Consider the following 21,704-nt stretch of genomic DNA (forward strand, 5'->3'; position numbering starts at 1 on the left):
GCCCAGGCTGTGACAGAGGGAGGGTGAATGTGCATCCCCGGAGGGGCTGTGCTTGTCCCCATCCCAGAGCTGTCCCCACAGCAGCTGACACAGGGCAGGCACTGCCAAACCATCCTGCAGCAGGGCACAAGCCAGTCCTCGCCCCTGCCTCCCAAAAGCAAAGCATCACCCAAAGGGCAACATCTCTTTGCGGTCACCACGAGGACGCGCATCCCACGTGCACACCACCCGCTGCTGTTAAACCCAACAGCTTCAGCCATTTGAAGTAACGCAGCGTAGCCGGTGCCTTGCGTCATGGCAGGACGTGACCTCCCCAGGGCACACACGTGTGCACAGACAGTTCAGGCGTGATCTCTAACATGCTTTCCCAAGTCTCTGTCGTGTCCCTCCTGGCCCGGTACAGCACCAGCTATCCTTGCACAGGGCAACACAGTGACGTGCTAAGAAATGAACTCACTTGCTCAGGGTGACGGAGCAAGCCGGTGCCAGTAGCCCAGGACCGTCACCCTGGGGTGCCCAGCACTAGCCCCACAATTAACTTGGAGAGCCGTCCCTGGGCTAATTGCGGCTGCCGAGTCGCAAGCCCCTTGCCACGGGGCAGAGCGCGGCTGCGGTGGGGACCGCGCCACATCCCTGGTTTGGCAGCGCCACCTCGTGGGGCGCCCCGCTCCCGGGCGCCCCGTGGGGCGCAGCCAGCCCTCCTGCCCCGCCGCTGCCTGCGGGGAGGCCGCACACCGATACGCGTGTTGTAACCTGCCCGTGCCCACGCAGGTGACTTTACAGTCACAGGGACTGCAGCCGCAGCGACAGAAGGGGACACGACACTCAACATAACGCAACTGCGTTTTGTTAATGGCCTGAAGGAGAAAGCTCAGGGCTTCTTAGAAACACAAGGTTGGCAGAACCTGTCCTGCAGCCCCTGCTTAGGCAAGCACAGAAGAGACGTCCAGTGCAGGAGAGGCCACAAAACCTCTGCTCCACACTCTCCACAGGCCACGAAACCCTTCCCGCTCCCACCGACAGCACAGACAAGCAGACCCACTTCCCTACTGCAAGGCACATCAGAGACCCCAGGCACGATGGTGCCCAAAACCTGGAGGGCACTAGCAGCCCTGCCACGTCTGACACCACAGCATTACAGACTGGGGGGAATCAAATACCCACCAGGGGAGCTGATTCCTCCTCCTGCCAGGGAAACAGGTCACTGCTACTGCAAGAGGGATGTGGTTCCTTCTTTCTTTCTCCTCTTCCCACTGGAAGGTCTCCAAGGTTGGGTCTCAGCCCCAAATCTGATGAAGCAGGACAGCTAGGAAGGAATCTGGGGTTGCTCTGTCTGGGGCAGACATAGCAGGGTCTCCCGTGACATTTCTGTCACCATCTGAGCAGACATGCTGACAGCAACCACGCACGGTGCCGAGGTGCTACCAAGAGCCTGGTTTGAAGGCGAGAAGTTTGCCGAAGAGGGCAGAGGGGAAGGGTTTCCTTTCAGGCCTGCCCAACTGTGTTTGCAGGGCTGGTGATTAAAAAAGTGACGTTTCCCTGAAGGACAGCAAAGAGGGAGGTGCTGAAAGCCCCATGGTTCCCCCGAGGACCTGCCAGAACAAGTGTGTCACAAGCAGCGCGGCACTCCAGAACACATCCCTGGGATACGGCAGCATGATGGCCACCGGTGCGTTACCTTTGCTGGAGGCTAAAGCCCCTCTAAGCATACCCCGAAGGGGACAGTGGGGGAAAAAACAGCGTTAGGCTTCCGAAACAGTCCTCCCTGTGACACAGCTGTGCCTTCGTGCAAGTAGGCTGATGCCAGTCCACCCCCTCACATGGGGGTGGCACAACAGACACACTGCCTTGATGTCCTGGGTGGATGGGGTGGGGGTCTGCAACAACTGTCACTCTACCAAAGCCACAAGCTGTGCCCAGCCTGATGGTGCCTGCTAATTTGGGGGAATCTGCTACCAGAACCTCAGCAAGAGGACTCAGGGGGCATCAGGGCGGTGGGGCTGGAGCAGCAGCACCGGAGCACAGCACAAACTTTCCAGCTCCTGCGTGCAGCTGAACTCTGTGCTTTCCAAACACCCTGTGCCACCCACCCAGAGCACGCAGGTGCACTGGGACCCAGATTTCACGGACTGTCGCAGTTCCAAATCCCCCTGTGCATGCACGGGACAAGCCCATACTGCACATTCCCTAGAGCTGTCCCTCTCAAAACTCATCCTTTGGTTCACATTTATATCACACAACACAAAGCCCAGGTAACTTTCTCTTCTCCCCCTTGTAGCAACCATAGCCTCCACGGACATGGGGCTTCTGCTGAGAGATGATGTTTTTGTCGACTTTTTCAACACATTTCTGAATCTCCCCGTAAGTCCGTTCTGCACCATAAAGCTCAGGACCTTCCTGAGCTCTTCTCAGGCAAACTTTCAGCTTCTGCGGTGTTAGAGGCCCAAGGAAAATTGGGAATACACCACACTCAGGCTGGAAAATGAGGGAAACCTGTGGACCTCAGCTTGGAGATAGAGGTCTGAAAGGAAAGGCGGTGCCCTTCTCTGTAGTGAGGACTAACTAGAACAGCTGGGCTCTGGGCTCCCCTGCCCCCCTCCATCTCTTTCAGCTCTCCCCTTTCCTTTTGATACAGGTTTTTGGCCAGACACCCGTTTACATCAGCAGCACAGGCCAGTGGGACCTCTGGCCAGAGCTGCCAAGCTGCCTGGTGAGAAAATGCCCCTTGCAAGGAGGGTGAGGAGGCGGGAGGAAGAGCACAGGGCAGGGGAGGGAAGGAGTCGGTTTCTCATTGCCAAGGCCACACTCTGGCTCTCCTGTTTCAAACCATTTCAAACCCAGATATCACTTTGCTTTTAAGCCCTGGGAGGAGCACAAGCCATTTAAAGTCCTGGTGCATGGACAGCTTACGAGGTCCATCCAACCCTCAGTAAACATCGATAGCTGGAGTTAAGGAGAGCATGTGTGGTGGCAGGGAAGGAGGACATGAATATCAGCCCCTTGTGTCCTGTATTCCTCCTGAATTCACCAGGAGCCAGGGTCCTGTTGATCCTCAAACTGGCTTAGCCCTCCCCACAGCCACAAGCGCCATTTGCGGTGCTCAGATCCCAGAGCAAAAGGGAACCTGCTCCCCTCAGCGCTGCCAGGAAGCTGCTGTGCCTTCCTGCCCGGGCTCGGGAAAGCAGGCCGGCTGCGAGGAGAGGCAGCCTTGCAGGCAGCCACGCAGCACCGGGTCTCCCAGGTTTGCAGACAGAGCTCGTGGGGCTGCAGGCAGGGGCGATAGCTCAAGTAACCCCCTTCTTTCTCAGCATGGGGATGGCTTGCATCGCCGTCCAGCAACACAGCACCTTCCCTGCCTCCTTCCCCCATAGCAGGGGCCCGTTACTTACCCTAATCCCCACGCAAGAGATGGCTCCTTGCTCACAGCCTAATCCTCTCCTTGGGCGCGGGGGGTGCAACGCAGGATCTCAGCCCCCCGGCTTTACTGGCTTGGCTGGAAAAGCACCGGCTGCCTCACTTCTGCAAATCCAGCCTGTGCCTCCACCTCGTCCTCTGCCAGAAGCTCCTGGGTTTCATTCGCTCGGGGGAAGCAGGTGAGTCATCGCGGCACGGAGGAAATCGGAGCGGCTTCGCCACCGCAGCGGGGCTTCCTCTCACCGGGGCTGTCACAGCCCGGTGCCTGCCCAGCGGGTCGTGCCTCCGCTCCAGGTTAAAAAGGCATTGCACGTCCCATTTTTAGGGATGTGGCAGACCCCAGGGTTTCTATGGGATGAGCGAGGCTTTACCCCACAGCCCTGTTAGTACAGGCTCACTGCCTCCGTGGAGTTGAGCTGAAATAGCTGCTTAGCAGGGTTTACTGTGCAGCTCATGGGTGGAGTGGGGCTGGAAAGCATCCTCGGGCACGGGAAACGGGGGTCCTGGCATTTCAGATTTGCTGCTATGCAGGGTGCCCAGAGCTCTTGCGCTGTATTGCGATAAGGTCCTTGTCTGATGAGTCCTACGCTGGGCGAACAGGTCTATGCCGTGGTCTGTCCTACCAGCAGGAAGTTTGAACTGTGCTCCACTTGCCCATAAAACGAGCCATCTCAGCCCAGCCAACTGCTTTGTCAGTGCAAGGGGAGGCCACTGGAAAGAAAGCTATAGCAGTGGGGATGCAGGTTTTTGTTTCAGAAAAATAAGCAATTCATCGAGGCTTGCTCCAGTGCCGTTGCTGAATGCGCTGCTGCTGCTTCTCCACTCGGGTTTAACCTCGGGCTAAAAGAGGTTGAGGCAAGATCCAAATTCAGGCAAAAAAGATGGATGTTTGTAAGGGGAAGAGGCACGATAGCTGGGCAGAATGTCAACGACATGAGTGGGTTGTACTGCATCCTTGCAAACACCACACGTGCATCCCACAATCCTGCCCAAAACTCCCATTTCAGTGTGATTTGCTGGTCTCCCGGCTCACAGCGCTGCTGCCCTCCGGCAGCCTGTATCAGGGAGGCTGGGGGGGATGCTGGGGGGGTCTGGAGGGCTTTCTTGGGTGCTGCTCCTGCACGCACCCCCCAATGCCGTGCTCTGCGATCTCTCTGACAGCAAGACTGCTGAACTTGCAAAGCGCTGACCGGTGGCTGCTGGAGAAGTGCATCAGCGGGAGCCAGGGCATGTGGCGCTTTCGGGCCTTCGTCCAAGGAACAGCAGGTGGGCACGGGGCATTCCACAGCCCCTTCTCAGCCAGCCGTGGGCCACCTGCCCAGCGGGACACTGGCACAGACCTGAGGGCACGGGTGAGCACTGGTGGGAGAAGAGACACTGTGATCCCAGACATGGTTTTGGAAGATGAGCCAGCAGCAGAGCCTCAACGTGGGCGCTGCACTCTGGGGAGATGCACAGCCTTGTCTCTTACCTCGGTTCATCCAGGAGATCTTTCCTTCTTTCTTTTTTAAAAATTACTGTCTGCTTCGCTCATCAGCAGGGCTTTCAGGGACTCCCTCCAACTTCCATCCCTGTCTGATCCATAGGGGAAGAACTGATCAACTTCTGGCTCACCACCGAAAGGCTCCTGGGGCTTGACGAGTCAGATGCCAGGCAGAGGGACCTCTACCTGTCCTTGTTCCACAGGCTGAAAGCCACTCACCTGCGCGAAGGCTCCAGCGTCATCACTCTCTGTAGGACCATCATTGGTAAGAAACGTGGGAGCCAGGGATGAGCAGTGCCCTTCCAGTGAGGTGGACTTTCCTGGATGCTCCCAGGGAGATGGGTTACCATCACCAGCTTTGCTTGGCTGGGGAACTCGCCTGGCACAAGCAGGTCTGGATGGAGCCAGCCTCCCCGTTGTAATCCCCTGCATCCATTTCAGGGTCACAGCTGAAAGCCAGGCACATTCAGCCCATCAGCACCAGGAAGGAGACCCTAAGCAAGATGCAGGAACGGACCCTTTTTATGATTCAGAGTTACTGGCTCCCTAAATTCTTCATCCACTGCAAGATGGGCATGGAGGAAGAGAAATCATGCTGGCCTCTGCTGCAGGAATATCGGGAGCGTTTATTACAGGCCAATTCGCAGGAGCCCTCAGGCTTTTCAGAGAATCTCCTCACCATGCATATTAAAAGGAGCCAGGGTTTGTCAGGGACCTACTGCAGCAGGAAGGCCAAAGCAGAGATCTGGACTGTGGTCAAGGAGGGAAGAGACACCCAAGAAATGAAGGTGCCCAGTTTTCAGGTGCGACCAGAAAGGCAGACAAAGCCATCTGGGAGCACAAAGGAATCATGTCTAGATAAGGATGCTTTGGGATCAGCTCCTCATAAGTCAGATGACCTTGGAGGCAAAGGAGGAGCAAACTCTCCCAAAAGACCAAGACCCAGACCCAATGCAGAACAGGTCCTTCATCTGGAAGACCTCTGTGAAGAGAAAGTCCTTTCTAACCTGCGTTCCTCTGCACGCCTTGTCCAGCTGCCATCCCTGAAAAAGATGGTCAAGACCATGAGTTTCCTTCCCTGGGCCCTTAGCGCTGAGACCTGTGCAGGGCGGCCCTTCAGGGACTTCTTGAAGAGCCAGGACCGGTCTGTGGAGACTCGTCTCCTGGACCTGTGGCATGACCTGGAGGAATTTCTGCCCGTGGTGCTGGACCCCAGCAGAGAAAACAGTTTCTTCCTGTGTCATTTGATCGGGGAGAAGATATGCAAGACCTACCTGGAGGAGGGCACCGTTGAGCTGCTTCCCTTGGAGACCAGGACCCTCAGGAGCTTGCGGAACCATCTGATGTCTGGAGAATTCTCCCCCTGGATATTCAGAGCCCAGGAGGAGATTTGCAAGGTACAGAGTGGTGCTGGCAGCGGTCAGGCTGGGAGGTACAGCTGGCATTGGCACCCCTGGGTCGGTGTGAGGGCTGTGGGCATGTTTAAGAGAGGTATTTGGAAAATGACAATGAAGAGAGATTAGGAAGGGAAAAAACTTACAGTTGCAAGCCACCTTGCACTGGAACCAGTGACAAAGATGGGGCAGGCCAGTGGAGAGGAGCATCCTCACTGGTTTGCCGGGCAGGGGGCAGAGGTGAGCAGCCATTTAGCAGCTGGTGACCTTGGCTGTTAGATGGACATGCCAAGGGACAGCAGGGCAGTGGCCACCCTTTCGCATCCCAGTCGCTGGTTCCAGTGCAACACGAGTAAAACACATTTACAACCCAAGCCCTTCTGGGCAGCCTCTGAGCAGCCCAACAGACCAGGCTGGGTGTGCTGCTCCTGGCAGAGCTGTCCTGGGCATCTCAGCGAGGTGTAACCTGCCCACGGCATCTCCACTGCACCCTCAGGGTGTGGTGGGGCTGGGGAGCGGCGGTTGCTCCTGGAGCACTGACTGAGGACAACCCACCTTTGCTCTTCCTCAGGTGCTCTGCTGCTTCTACGAGGAATTTCTGGCTGATGATGACAGGATGTTCCTCCGGTTTATGGTAACGGGGATGCACAGGGGACACAGGCATCCTCGCGGGGTATGCAGGCACCAGTGGGATGCAAAAAGTTGGAGAGAGGGAGGGAGGGAGGAGAAGCCCAGCATTAGGTGCAGTGGTCCAGCATCCCATGGTGTCCCTCAGCCAGTGCTGCCACAGGGTGATACGGCAGAGCCTGCTCTGCTCCAGCTGCCTGGAGCAACGACCCAATCCTCAGCTCTTCCACCACAGCATCCCCTAAGTCAGCAGTGCTGCAGGCACATCCTGCACGAGCTCCCCTGAGACGGGCCATGACCCGGCCCAAAAGCAGGGAGAAACTTAAACGCAGTCTTTCAGGGTAGGCAGGGGTGAGACCAGCAGCAGGCAGCGTGCTGGGCAACTGCCTCATGGTTGCCCACTTCTGGGAACTAACTCTCCCCATTTTTTCCTTGCCCACAGCAAATACTGCTATTAATGTGAGTCATGTGCAGACACACACGCATATGTCCCTGCACGAGTGCCTGGCCAACACACTGGGAGAAAAGGGCATGCAGCCTCTTAGCCTATGATTCAACCGTGCTCAAGTTTTCCATATATCTTTTCCACTGTGTAAAGGGATGACTTAAGAAAGCAGAGTCACACAAGCACTCATCTTCCTGGACTGTTATCCCTCCTGGCAGCAGACATCGCACTAACACCTCGTGTTTATCAATGCCCTAAATGCTAACCTTACACCAGGAAACCTCCTTGCAGACCGAAACCCCTGAGCATCCCACCTGCATCCCTGCACAACCTATGCAGGCAGTTTTCCTCCCTGCAAACGGTGTTTTTCAAACCAGCCTTCAGGTTTTTCCCCAAACCGCAATATAAAATCAGCAGACGATCCTGGAGAGGGTAAGGAGAGGCTGTCAGGGCTACTGGCCCCAAAGACCTGGCTCACAGACACACCAGCATCTCAAGTCAGCGAGAGCTGAGCATTTTGGAAAAGTCAGCTGGCAGCTCCTGACCCTGATTCATTAAATGGTCTTGGCTATAAGCTAATTAGCTGCCCGGGCTTTTAAGCATCTCTTGTCAAGGAAATTACCCCTCAGAGCACGGACCTGGTCTGGGAGTGCAATTAGCACTTCAGCAGGTGTTGGGGCCATGCTCTCTGCGGGCAGCATCCCCTAAGCCAAACTCCTCCCAGGTCTCACTGCACTGATGTCAGGGGAACTGCTTGGGGGCTTAGCAGGGTTATTTCTGGTGCTCGCTCCCAGCAGCTTGTATCTTGGTCGGCTTCCAGCCGCTCTGACCCTGCTGCTTGGCAGGCCAGGCAAGGGCCAAAATCCGCAGGAGGGTCTCAGCGGGGGGCGAGGGAGGCACTCCCAGGGCATCGGGCAGAGCCGGTCCCAGGGATAGCAGCCAACCAAAAAGGCACACGAGGTTACCTGTCTGCCGGGGACACCTTCAGGGCTGCTTTCAGCCCTCCTGGGTGGATTTCGATCTCTCCAGGAAAGCTGCTGCCTGGGGGACCTGCTGCATGTTCCCGGTACATCCCAGCTGCAGGCAGATGTGAGCCAGATTTAAGCAGCTGCAGGGGTAGGCTTAAGGTCTATGCTGAGCTTCGTGCTCATGTAGATTTGTTCCAGACAGTTTAAAGCTAAAGCGGAGATCCAACTTGGGTCGGTTTGTACTCCAAGGTGCAGCAAAACATGCAGCTAGCACGCTGGAGTGCAGGAGCAGCTCCTCGGGTGGGTACGTGCTCTGTGCAATCACCCTCTGCTCTTCTCGCTGTAGTCTCCACAGAGCGATGTCCCAATGCCCGAGATGCAAGGCCACGCTGTCGGGAAAGGTGAACGTTTCCTCCTGTCCCAGCGGATAATCCAGTCCTTGAAGCTGAGCCAGGCCTTGCAGGGCACGAGGAACTTGGAAGGTCTCTCCTCCAAGCACTGGCGATTAATTGCCTCTCAGGACCTCCAGAAGGGGGGCTCCATCCAGGTAGAGGTGGAACCTCTCCCGTGCAGCACCGGTAAGAGGCGGCTCTGAATTTCTGCTGTGCCTCATGTTGGCTCAGGCTAACGAAGCATATTTTGTGCACCCGTAGTGACGAATGCCCCTGCCGCACAGATGCCTTGCTGTATTGCTGACAGGGCATGGACATCACGGAGTGGGTTGGGACAGGCTGTCTGGGAGCTGTAATCCAAGCTTTGGCAGTGACCTATGGGCCAAATTCCCTCCTGCCAGTACCAGAGGCACCAAATGCCACATCCCTGCACTGGCCTGGGTCACCAGATCAAATGGAGGATGCAGCAAAGTGACTGAAACCCTGCGCCAGCCACTGTCATCCCAATTCCACATCTTGAACTTCCTCTGTGAACGCTGGGACTGGCCATGCTGGTGTAACACGTCAGCTTGTTCTTCTCATGTAATCTTTTGAGAACAACATCAGGTTTCTGGGCACCTGCTGGTGCACTGAGAGTGACAGTAGTCACCTGTAGCAACCCTTGGTAGTTTGTGGGGCCTCAGTCATACCCGAGAAATGCAGTGTCACGCGTAGCCCATGGGAACAGGACACACAAAGGGAAAGGAAAGGTGAGTAATGATCACAACACGGCACTCGGAGCAAGTGCTGAAGGGCTGTTGTAGCCAGAAGGAATGAACATGGGATCTGTCCCCTCTTCTCTGTCTGATGCAGACTCCCAGAAGATGATGTCAAATGAGCTGGCTGTTCAGAAACCCTCGCTGGCTGTGGGTAGCCCAAGCAAGGAAAATGAGCTGTCTCCCAAAAGCCCACCACTTGGTGAGTCCATTCTGAGCAGGTTAGAAGCAGAGTGGGCTCCCAACCACCATGCCCTTTCAGGTGCTCCAGCATACACTTAGGGGACTGGACAAGCAGGGGTCTTACCTGCTTGCATCCCATCATCTGGTAGAACATCTCCAGAAGGAGGGAGAGGCCTAGCCACCCTTGAAAGGTGTGTTTTTGGGATGTTAATCCAGCCAGAGAGGGTGGTAGTGGGAGGGCTTCTCTGAAGCTGATGCCGAGAATATCAAACCATGCGGACGTGAAGAGTTCCCACAGCACCCAGTGTCTCCTGAGCCAGGCTCACCATGCAGACATCAGCATGGTGGCTCTGGGGTCCGTGGCTCTGGGGTCCTTTGCCCTGTGGACATCTGTAAGCAGGCTCTGGATGTCACCTGAGGAAGGGACCAACATTGTTCTGTCCCCACAGCTGTTGAACCCGAGAACAGAAAGAAATCGTCTGTTCCCATGAGAAAAAGCAAATCAAACATGTCGAAGTCCACCACTGTTGCAGTAGAGAAGCCATCTGGAAGACCCAGGTCTGGTACTTTGCAGCACAGGGCTTTGCTGGCTTTTGCTACTTCCACTCTTTCAGAAAGTAGATTTTTCCCAGTGCCTTCCTGTAGTGCCACTGCTCCCTGCTTCACCGTTGGGCCCTCTTAGATGTAGTCACGGGTGGACTGTGGGTCCAAGCTGTAGAGTTACCAGGGAAAGGAGAAGAATGTTTTGACACACCCCCAATCCCCTAGTTCAGATTTATGCCTCTCGTGCAAGTCTCATGCACTTCATCCTCAATCACTCCCTGGCATGCCACCTAATACTACAGCTGGGCAGCCCTCAGATTCCCAGAAAAATCACTTAAAATCACCCTGTGACCACACTTAAACCTCTGTACTTGCTGACCACATGAATGTCCCTGTGGCTCATGTCTCACCTCCTGGGAATACTCCAGACATGAGTCCTCACAGCTTCACCTTGGGATGTAAATGGTAACCAGGACACAAGTCCTGAGTAGGAGCAGCTCTCGTCGTTTATTGTGAAAGTCAGTCTTGGGAGCCACACTTAAACAAAGAAAATATGTGACCCAGTCCAGTGATTTTCAAATAAAGGCTTGCTAACCTCATAAATGACCCAAAAATCCCAATCCACTCCCTTAGTTTTCCAAAGCTCTGCTGAATCTTGTCAACATAGCTGTCCTCCGGCTTTACATCCATCGATATCCCTGCAAGTGGCAAGGGTTTTCCACTCCAGGACACCCTCTCCACAGCCAAAGGCATAACGCTCTCTGCCATCCAGTGGCCAATTATTGTTTATTCTCAGCAAGTGCCAGAGGTGATCACAACCTCCTCCTCCCACTAGTCCCTCCAGGTGTCCCATCCCATGGCCTCTGCGGGGCTGCCCAGTCCATTTGCAGGTTCGGAGGTCTCCATCACAAACCCAGAGTCCTGCCTTCTCCTTGACTCCCTAGATGAAGCCTCCTTTTCAGGCTGAGACCAGTTCCTTCGGATACGTGGCAGCAAAGCTGTTGGGCAGGTGCACCTATGACAGAAAAGAAACAGCTTGTCAGGAGAATCCCCCCATGGATTCCCAACAGCTTGGTGAATGATGATCTTAAAGGTCTTTTCCAACCTAAACGATTCTATGGGCAAGACAGACAAGGGAGGCTGTGCCCCACCAGGACCTTTACTGGCCCATCTGCTCCACAGATCCCGTGTGCCCGTCACCCATGTTTCTAGCTCTTCCAACAAAAGAGACACCTGAAGAAAAGCAAGCACAGAAGTCCTGGGTATTTTCCAGGTCACTGGTAGCAGAGAGATCACATCTCCTGGTGTCTCCTCCTCTGCAGGCACTTTGTGAAAGTGCTACACAACCCTGCCCACCTGCAGTTCTTCAAGCAGTTCCTCGAGGAGCGCAATGCAGATAAACCACTGTGTTTCTGGATAGCCGTGGAGAAGCTAGTCACAGAGACCAACCCCAAGACGAAGAGCTTCCTCGTTAACAGCATTGTCAGAAATTATTTCCATGGTGAAATCCCAGCTGGTAGGCACCCTCCCACTCTGCACTTTACTCCATTCATGATGAAAGCCTCTTTTCCCTGAGCTGGATGCTGGTTGCAGATTTTATATCCTCTTGCACACACCTGCCAATTCTCCTTTCCCATCCAGTGGAGCATTTATTTGCTGAGGCCTTCCACCACCATTGATATTTTTAGGAAGGTGGTCTACTTCTTTGGCAGGATCTACTGACCAATACCTGTAACATGCTATTCCTGCAGTGGCAGAAATAGCTCTTCCCTATCTTGTCTCCGTTAGATGTCACAGCTTCACTCCCAAAGTATGTGCAATTAGCACAGTATAGAAAGGAAAAGAGATGAGACAACCAAATTTGGCAAAGAGCAGAGAGGGCAGGCAGCGGTGGGACAGGGTGCCACTTGCCGATGTGAGGGTAGGAAGAGGTGTCACAGTGGTTTGGGGATGGCTGGCAGGGGCAGGCAGTAACCACACTTCTCTTCCAGAGGAGCAGCTGGACTGCCACTCTTCTATCATCAGAGAAATAAATGAGGCCAAAGTAGTCAGCCCCTTCATGTTGATGACAGCACAGATCTTCGTCCAGAAAGCAATGGAGAAACAATGGTGAGGACCTGGGTCAAGCTGGTTCCTAAGCCCAGTAGTTACACAAACACATCCTTCCCATGCGAACCCCAAGGTGACAGACAGCAACTGCTACAAACATGTTTCCCTGTGAACTATCAGCTGGTGCATCAAAATCCCAGCCAGGCCCTCACCCCAGCAAAACTGCCGTTGCAGCTGATGGTACATATACCCGTGCAAAGCTGGCAGGGCTTGTCCCATGGGGACCAAATCACTGTTGGGCTTGTAGAGTGCTGGACTGGAGGAGGAAACACATTGCAGATAAGCAGGGTGGACACTCCCAAGCCTGCTACGTGTACGAACCAAGCCCAGGGGAGGGGATCCAGCCCCGCATCCCTTTCTCCAACGTCCTCAAGGAACAGAAATCCCATGGGACCCTCAGCCCCTGTCAGCTGCTCCCCCTACTCAGCCACCCTCCTCCTCCTGCATCTGGCCGCCCTTGATGCTCCTTCTCTGATGTTCCCGCCGGCAGGTTTAAGGAGTACCAGGACCTGTTCCCCCCGAGCGACACGCATAAGTCTAACCATCATTTGCGGCATGGGACTGGGAACTTCAAGACAAACAAGATGGTAAGGACAGACCCTCTCTGCTGGCAGGCTGAGGATGTTGTCCAGGCAAGAAAGAGAGGAGATGCTGTGGGTCAAGCTCTGCCACATGAATAGGGTGAGGGGGTCAGACTTGGAGGGTTGCACAAAGGCAGCTGATAGGTAAAGCCTCATTCCTACAGGCTCCAGAGTCCGACTCCACACAGACTCCACCAGATTTGGTTAGGACTGGCCAAGTGATTCACACTACCACCTATAGCCACCAGGGACACCCAGAAATACCGGTCTGGTATTTCATAGGTCACTCTGGTGCTCCAGCTTACGGTGATGGGTGCAAACGGGAGGGCTGTGTCTGGGAGCAAGCCCTGTAGCTGTAGCCAAGGGATGGCTCCCAGGGCTGTGCCGTGTGTCTGCAGTGGTGGGCCTGGCGTGCCATTAAGGACATCGTCAAGAGCATCTGCAAGTTCCGGCGGGAGATGGACGATGACAAACGCCGTGTGGAGTTTGAGGCCTTTCTCCGGCAAGAACTAGAAAATGAGGAGGAAAGTATGTCTGGACTCCTGCCACCCCCTCACCTCCCTCCCCAAGACAGTCCTGGGTTTAGACAGAGTAGTAAACAGAGGAAACCTGTGGCTCATCTCCCATCCCCATATGCTGACTTAGTTTTCTCTGCTGGAGGCGTATAAAGAGCCACAAGAGTCTCAGGATGCCAGACACAGCCATGCAGAAATCTGCACGTGTAGGCGCTGGAGCCAGGAGATGAGGTCCAGAATTTTGCACAGGCAACATGCACACATACACACTCATGCAATAGCTGGTTTTCTGATGCGGGTGCCCCACGATGCTGTTGCATTTCTCTCAAGGGATAATTGTATATGCAGGTTTGCATGCCTTCCACAAAAAACAGGAGGCACTAAGTGAAGCTAAGGTGACACAGGCCAAAAATAAGCAAACAGAGATGGTTTTCTATGCAACAGGGAGATGAACTACAGAGCGCTTTGCCAAAGCATGTAGCTCCTTAAAGTTTACATGCAGGTTTGATAGCAGGCTGGAAAAGCTGTTAGAAAAGAAACCCACTGAAATTGCTAAATACACAGAAATCCCATCTAGATCAAGAAGTCCCTGGAAATGAAAATGTTTGGAAGCTGAAGAACATTTTATATGGGAGAAGTAACACAGATGTTTTACCTTTCCTTCTCACTAGTTATCTGCTTCTGGCCTCTGTCGGAGACAGGATAGTGGTGAGGCAGACAGGCAGACTTTTGATTTAACGTACTGTGGCCATCCCCTATGAAAACAGTGAACATGAGCACTCCATGGGGGATGCTGGAAAGAGGAGGATGAATGGAGGAGGTTACTAAGCTAGGAGGAAGGCTGCACACTGGATGGCTCTGAATTCCGCGGAGAGCCCGGCTACAGGAAGGGTGTAGTCCACCTAGGTAGAAAGACCCTCAGCAAATTTCTTGCATGCAGGAAAAGCAAGCACAGGTGAGGTGAAGGAGCAGGGTATAGCTCAGCATCAGATGCCCAGCTGGCCTCAAACCCAGTGCTGGGAGAAGCAGGACACAACAGCTCTTCCCCTCTCTCAGACTTGCCCATCAATTCGGCGCAGAGCAGCAGCACCGTGAGCACTTCCCGCTCCCACACGGCCTCTGCCGGCACTCCACCGGACAAGGAGGTGCTATCAGTAAAACGCCGCCTCTTTAACAGCCAGCTCATTACCATCAACTTCCTCGTTGACGACCTCCGCTTTTACCTGGAGATCGACAAGTAAGTTCCCTTTCCACCCGGCGCTCAGGTACCACCAGTCTCCCTTGGCTCTGGCCCAAACTCACCCGCAGATGGTGCCCATCTCTCCACAGGGGATAAAGCCTGGTCCACGGAGTTCTTAGCACACACTGTGCTGCCACCCCTAAACTCCCATCAGCACCTCTGTGCAAGGCTGGACATCACATTCTAGCAAAAGACAACCAAAGTCTCACCCCGTAGCTGTCTACATCTAATCTGCTCATGGTTACCCTTCTCTGGAGCCCTCAAACCCTTCCATTTCAACCAGAAAAAGTCCCCTGGCTCAGGGATTCTGTTTGAGTATCCTAGAAGTATATTTCGTTTGATAGTCCCAAGCAATCTAACATGTTGCTTATACCTTTGTTGATGTGCCAGCTGTGGCATTTCTCCATTGACTTTGTCCAGTTCCCTGACCTACCCATGAGAACAAGCCATGGCTGATGCACAACAGCCCTGCAGTCAGCACATCCCCACATGTGCAAGAGCAGGTTTCGATTCCCCTCTTTTCCTGAAGAAGGGCAAATATCACGTCCTCCAGGTGAATGCCATGACCACAAGGGTGATCAAAGAGGGAAGTGGCTTTTCATCCCACCTGTTTCACTGTTCCACACCTTGTAGATTGCTTTTTCTGACCCAGTAAATATGGAGCTAAGATGGGACATGATTGTCCAGCCTAGCAGTCAGAGCACTTGTCTCAGAGCAAGACCTCACATGCCTTTGCAGGTTTTCCAGGCTGGCTGATTCAGTTGAAGCTCTGGCAGCCCGCAACATGCAGTCAGAAAAGCAAATTGCCTTTCTCAAAAGGAAAATTGCCATCATCAGCAAACTCTTCTTGAACTCCGATATTCCCCCCAAATTGCGGGTAAGATGCTGGGATCCGCCCAGGAAGGCTGAAGGCTGCTGTCTGCTCATTGCTCAAGACCATTGCATCGCAGCTGTGAGCAGTTGTGGAGAAAGGGGAACCAGGCAGAGGTTTGGACCCACTCCAGCCAAACATGCTATGAAGCTTCAGAGCATAGTCTGGAACTTGGGACCTCCACTTGGGTTCCATGGGATGGGAACTGATCCACCACCAGACCCGTGCTAGCACTTGACCCAGACAGACTGAGAATAAGTGGGTGGGCAAAGAGATGGTGAAATCCTTTACCTGCTGGAGAAATGCTAGGGCTGAAGCACCAGAATGGACTGGACTCCACCAATTCAGTCCTCTCAGTCTCCAGAGATCAATGTCACCATCATCCCCTCCCCACTGCACCCACCTCTTTCCCCTACAGTAGCCATGGCTCTGCCTACCTTCCCTTTGGAAAGCACAGCACAGTGCCCTCCAGAGAAATCCAGGAGTCATCCCACCCTTGTACCTGGGACAGTTGGCCAGGACATAACTAGTATCTCTTCTTAGAGACTGATGAAATGCAAGGTGGGGTCAGGGAGAGAAACATGCCTCTAGGGTCCACCAGGAGTGCCAAACTGCTTTGGTTAATCAAAGTCTCTTCATTGGCCAGGTAAACATCTCTGAAGAAGAGAGAGATTTAATCTGGAGTTTATCTTCCAAGGGGCTACTGAACCGCATCCTCTACCACAGGGCCAAGGTCATCATCTTCCCCATCCTGATGCACTTCTGGAGAAGGTACCTATCCCCTCTCTCTCAAGGTGGGGGAGGCTCTGTGGATGTCAGCCTTGTTCTCCAGCCACCTGTTCCTCTGACATGATGAAAATGCAGAGGAGACACTCCCCAGGAGATGAGCTGTAGATGTCTGCTTGGAGGTTTGCCGCCTTCAGTATTTCTCATACAGGTTCTGCACCTGGAAGGTGATGAGGAGCTTTCGGATCCACACAAAGGACAGGGTGCCAATCTCTTGGCCCGGTACACAAAGCTCCTCCGAGTCATCTGACATCTACAGTCCAAGTAAGCTGAGTGCCTGTCCACAATTGTCCTCAGGCTTGTTCTTCCAATGCAGAGATGTCCAGATTTTGGTGTCCCACAGTGTTCCTCTTAAAAGAGCCAAGCCCCTTCCTTCACACAGTTGCTTCACATAGCTTTGAGGACATACATGGTGCAGGCCTACTAGAAAGTGAAGCATCTTTGAAACCGTTCCTTCCCCTCAAATTCAGTCAAAATTGCCTGGTGGGGATTTTAGAAATTTCTTTGGGGAATAGGGAAGTGGGTGCAGAGACTTCATGAGCAAAGAGCTGTTGCGTAACTCCTGTTTACTTCAAAAACCAAGTTAAAAATACTCTCGTGCACACACCCTAAAGCAGAAATAAAGCAGCTAATCTTTTGGGTTGCAAATCAGATGGGAGCAGGAAAAGAAGAACCATGCAGCCAAACACCAGGCTCAGTGGCATTACATGAAGGACACTTTGAACATCTGGAATGGAGAAAAAGTTTCATCAGGATTTGATGTGACACTCACTAGGACATCTCCAGGGAAAGAGGAAGAGGGTTTTTTTCCCCCTTCCTCATCCACTTGTTTAGTTTCAGTACACGGGATAACTCTAAATGGAAAAACACAAAGAAAATGGTGCTAAGTGCTGTCAGTTTGCCTGACAACCTGGCTCCCTGGCTGAATATTCATTTGGTAATTGTCTAATTGATTTTTGATTAAAGAGGAAACCAAAATAGGCACATACTAATCTTGCTTTGACGGTCGAGTGGGTGTCAGCAAGCTGAAGTTCTGCTCCCTGTCATTTATCACTGTCAAGTTCCTGTTAAAAATCAGCAGAGTTGTAGGATTTTGATACCTACAGGCAGGTGCTTCAGCTACGGCTCCGCAGCTGAGCTGGGGTAACAGACCCCCGTGCTGGGGTGCTCCAAGACTGCCGAGCCATGTCTATTAGCTCAAATCACCCCACACCTTGCGTTTTCCCCTGGATAAGATGCAATGTTCAGCTCGAGTCTCCACCTTGCTACAGAGCCTCACTGCCCTTCTAGGGCCACATCAAAAATAGCCATTTTAACGCAAAAGCCTATTGCCAGCAGAAAAAAACAGGCCAAATCTAACCCATCACACGCCTATTCCCAGCTCGTGACAAGCCCGAAGCGTCGTGTTGCACAGGAGTTACCTGCTGTGCTATCTGGGACAAAGCCATGGGTTTGCCGAGGTCTGCAGGAAGCTGGTGGGCAGAGGGACACGTTCAATGAGTGCCAACTGTTGCAAGGGTTAAGGCAGTCCCGCCGCTGCCCAAGCCTCACAGCCCACATTTAACTACACAGAGCCTCAGAGAGCGAGTGCGCTGAGACACTGCTCTGGAGAGACAGCCCGGGGAACGTGCAGAAGAGACTGTGATCTTCTTCATGTGGACATTCATCCTGCAGTGAAAGTCCCTGGGACAACTCTTGTCCCCAAGCCACAGTTCCTTGTAGCACCTCGCAGGGATGCATAACCAGAGCCAGGCAGATAAAACCCCTCAGCTCTGGTGGCGTGCCATGGGACAGACGTGTGATCTAGCAGACCCGTCTCGTTTCTCCTGCCCTGCACGGCTGGCACGTTCAGCCTGGTTGAGTAGGGAGGTCATGCCTTGGTGGGGCAGAGCTGGACCCACGGGGTGCAGCGTAGGCTGGCTGCTGCTCTGCGTTGCCTGCCAGCCCGCGGGCAGCCCTGCCTGCAGCACCCTGTCAGAGAGGAGCAAACCGAATCAGCCTGCAACCCAAAAACAGTGGCTGTTTGTGACTGCGCTAATGTGCCTGCCACCTTTTGCTCGGGAGACCTTTATGCACCTTATCACACGTGCACTGATGACATTTATCTAAGGATCTTGCTTTTCTGACCTTTAGATAAACAGCCTGCTTTTCAGCTGGGAAAAATCAGTTATGTCGTCTTTAAAAGGCACTACTGTTGCTAGGGAAAATACCTGTAATTGCAGAGAAAACCTCCTATCGCCCACGTCTTGCTTTTCGCTTATTTTGAGGGTTGCTGTTTTGCGCAGGTGCGGGGCGCGCACGGCGGGGAGGGTGCCAGGCATGAGTCCCTCTCCCATCTCCAGGAGTCACCGTGGCACTCTCTGCGCCTTTACACAGTCCCTGCTGAGACCGGCCATACTGCCTGCACCCCACCTCACGGGCGCGAACACGGTGCTCCTCCCGGGAGAGGCCACCCACGCGGGCACAAAGCTGAGAGCACTGTGCAGCTGCGCCCGTGCCTGTCCCCGTCTCTCCAAATGCCATTTCCTCGCCAGCCTCCGGGCTGCCACCCAGGACACCTCAACCCTGCAGCAAAGCCAGGGTGGGACATGCCACCCCTGCCCTGCAGCCCCCTAACAGCCTTGCAGTCAAGGGTAACTCATGCCCTTGCTCAACCACCGTTCATTGACCTCTGTACAAGCCCCATGGGATTCAAAGGGGACAACACATCCTGCTGTCCTCTCTCATTCACCATCAGAGCGCTTGCCACACAGTACCGCTTCATCTCTTCTCCCTCACCAGACAGTCACACCATCATTGTCTTCACGCTTCTGAAAGGGATCCAGATCCTGCTGCCACAGCCCCAGAAGAAAATGGAGCCATTGCAGAAGCAAAAAGGTGAGCCAGTGCGGAAAGGAACCTTCCTGCTCCAGCTGCTGGGATGGGAGCTGGGCTTTAGGGCTCCCTGCATCGGTCGGTCCGTGACGGGAGGTTTGTGCATGTTGTTTTTCTCAGATGCAGATAAAAGTCTTGAGAAAAGGCTCTCATTCAGCAAGTCTGCCTCCCGTTCTGCAGAGCAGGTAGGCAGTCGCAGAGGCAGTCTACCTCCCCCAAACCACACCAGCTCAAGCACATGGGGCAGCAGACAGTGTAAATAAATCACACTGGGTGCACAGCACAACACTTCTGAGGCCTTTCCCCAAACATTTAGAAGGTGCTTAAAGCCAGAAAGCAGTTACAGTAAATACTTTACCTGGGGACAGGGGTCCTCAAAACCTTAAAACCCAAAGGCCAGCTGGGGGGGTCTGTGCAGGGTGCTGGTGATCCCACTACCTCCAGTAACATTCGCAGGAAATCCCCGGTTGCCGCCCCTCCGCACGCCCTGAACACCCCCCGGGAGCACAGAGCTCTGCTTGTTCGTCCCCCATCACCCATGCCCTGCCTCTGTTGATGCAACATGTCTCCCCTCCCTACAGGCACCAAGGGAAGGACAGATTTCCAAGGAAAAACAGACCTCTCAACCTGCTGTCCACACTGAGCAGGACAGGGGTGTGCTCCAAGAAAGCTGAGCAGCCTGGACACACTGAATAGTTTGCACTTAATCAGCAATATGACCTAAAAATAAAGCAACTCACAGCGTCCTCCAGCCTGCCCGGTAACACAGCGCAGCAGCTTGCACCTCTGCGACCATGGCAGAGACACGCCATGACATACTTCCACCCAAGGAGATGCCCTTGTCCACGTGGTAGTCTCTTTTCTCACATGTATCTGTAGAAGACTGCATTGCCCATAGCAAGGGCCCAGTAACGGCCTAAGTAAATCACACGGGGTGCACAGCACACCACCTTTGAGGTCTTTCCCAAAACATTTGGAAGATGCTTAAAGCCAGGAAGCAGTTACAGTAAATACTTTATTTACCTGGGGACAGGGGCCCTCAAAGACCACCGGTCCCCAGAGCCCTGCTGCGCAGGGAGCCGAGGGCTGGGATTGCTTTCCTCTGCTCAGCGCCATTTACAACCTCACCTCAGCTCCTCAGCCCTCCATGCTTTCCACACAAATTAAATACCTGCTGTGGGTGGCAAGGCTGAGACCCCACCTGGTCTACTACTCAGCTGCCCCTGGGTGGGGAGGTGGTGCCTCTCTGGCCAGGGCCGTTCTGATTTTCCAATCAGCTCATGCCTGGCTCGGGGCCTTGCCACGGGTTTTTTTTTTTTTTAAAAGCCGGTAGACCTGTGTTTACAAAGCACTGAGCAATTCATATCAAAGACAGACCTTCGTTTTCCCCGGGTGAAACTGAGTCAGAGTGGCTTTGCCAAGTCCCGAGGAAGTGGCAGAAATCCCAGGCCTTCTTTGGACCTCATGAAGAAAAGACCACCGCCTTTATCACGCCTTGCCTCTGACAGCGGCCTTGCAAGCTCTCAGCTTTGTAACTTCGGGGCTATTTTTAGCTACTTTTTAACCCTCAAATCCCCGAAGACTGCGTCCTGGGAATAACATTTAAGGCAGATGACAACGTGTTTCGTATTTGTCAGTTATGATTATCAACGCTTTGCTTCTGGGGGATCAAAAAACCAAACCAACCCAAAGTCCAACCACATTTCTATAAATCATAGAATCACAGAATCACTAAGGTTGGAAAGGACCTTCAAGATCATCAAGTCCAACCATTAATCCAGTGCCACCATGTCCCCTAAACCATGTTCTGAAGCGCCACATCCACACGTTTTTTGAACACTTCCAGAGATGGTGACTCCACCACCTCCCTGGGCAGCCTGTTCCAATGCTTGACCACCCTCTCAGTGAAGAAATTTTTCCTAATATCCAATCTAAACCTCCCCTGGCGCAACTTGAGGCCATTTCCTCTCGTCCTATCACTAGTTACTTGGGAGAAGAGACCAACACCCTCGTCGCCACAACCCCCTTTCAGGTCTCCTCAGCCTCCTCTTCTTCAGACTAAACAACCCCAGTTCCCTCAGCCGCTCCTCATAAGACATGAGGCACATAGGAGCAGCATCAGCTTCCTGCGGCCTGGCCTGTGACCAGATCCTCAAAACTGCCCTTGTGCTGTAACTTGATTTTGCCCCAAAAGCCTTCATCCGCAAAAGCTAGCTGCCTTTGTCTGAGCTTTGCACAAGACTTCAGGCTCCGCAGTCTGAGCCCAGCTGAGCCCGGTCCCTAGAAGGCTCGTGGATGTGCCTGGAGCTCATCACGGCAAAACCGCAGCGAAGAGCAATCTTCACTCCACTGCTTCTGTGGACTCTTTCCCCGCGCGCAGTGCAGCAGATGAGACGCATTGACCTGGGGCCACCCCTGTGCTCAGCAGCCTGTGCTGAGCACAGCAGTGGCGGGATGGGGAGCACCTGATCCCATGCCAGGGATGCTCCCAGGCTGGGAGCGCTGCCCTGGGGGTCCCCAGCAG

General features: G+C 53.8%; 1 protein-coding gene across 1 annotated transcript; it reads left to right on the forward strand.

The window, feature by feature from the left end:
• Positions 1-1,575: 1,575 nt before the first annotated feature.
• RGSL1 (regulator of G protein signaling like 1) lies at positions 1,576-21,394 on the forward strand (the record flags this gene model as incomplete). Its single annotated transcript, XM_082002732.1, has 20 exons — positions 1,576-1,669; positions 2,279-2,361; positions 2,636-2,710; positions 3,464-3,593; positions 4,576-4,680; positions 5,001-5,162; positions 5,339-6,294; positions 6,863-6,925; positions 8,678-8,909; positions 9,576-9,680; positions 10,111-10,219; positions 11,527-11,720; positions 12,196-12,313; positions 12,804-12,900; positions 13,293-13,422; positions 14,466-14,646; positions 15,388-15,526; positions 16,167-16,314; positions 19,088-19,183; positions 21,375-21,394. The coding sequence occupies 20 exons, from the start codon at positions 1,576-1,578 to the stop codon at positions 21,392-21,394; spliced, it is 3,237 nt and encodes a 1,078-aa protein (XP_081858858.1).
• Positions 21,395-21,704: the final 310 nt, after the last annotated feature.

Source organism: Phaethon aethereus (genome assembly GCF_964289735.1).
Source record: "Phaethon aethereus genome assembly, chromosome: 8".
NCBI classification, from domain to species: domain Eukaryota; kingdom Metazoa; phylum Chordata; class Aves; order Phaethontiformes; family Phaethontidae; genus Phaethon; species Phaethon aethereus.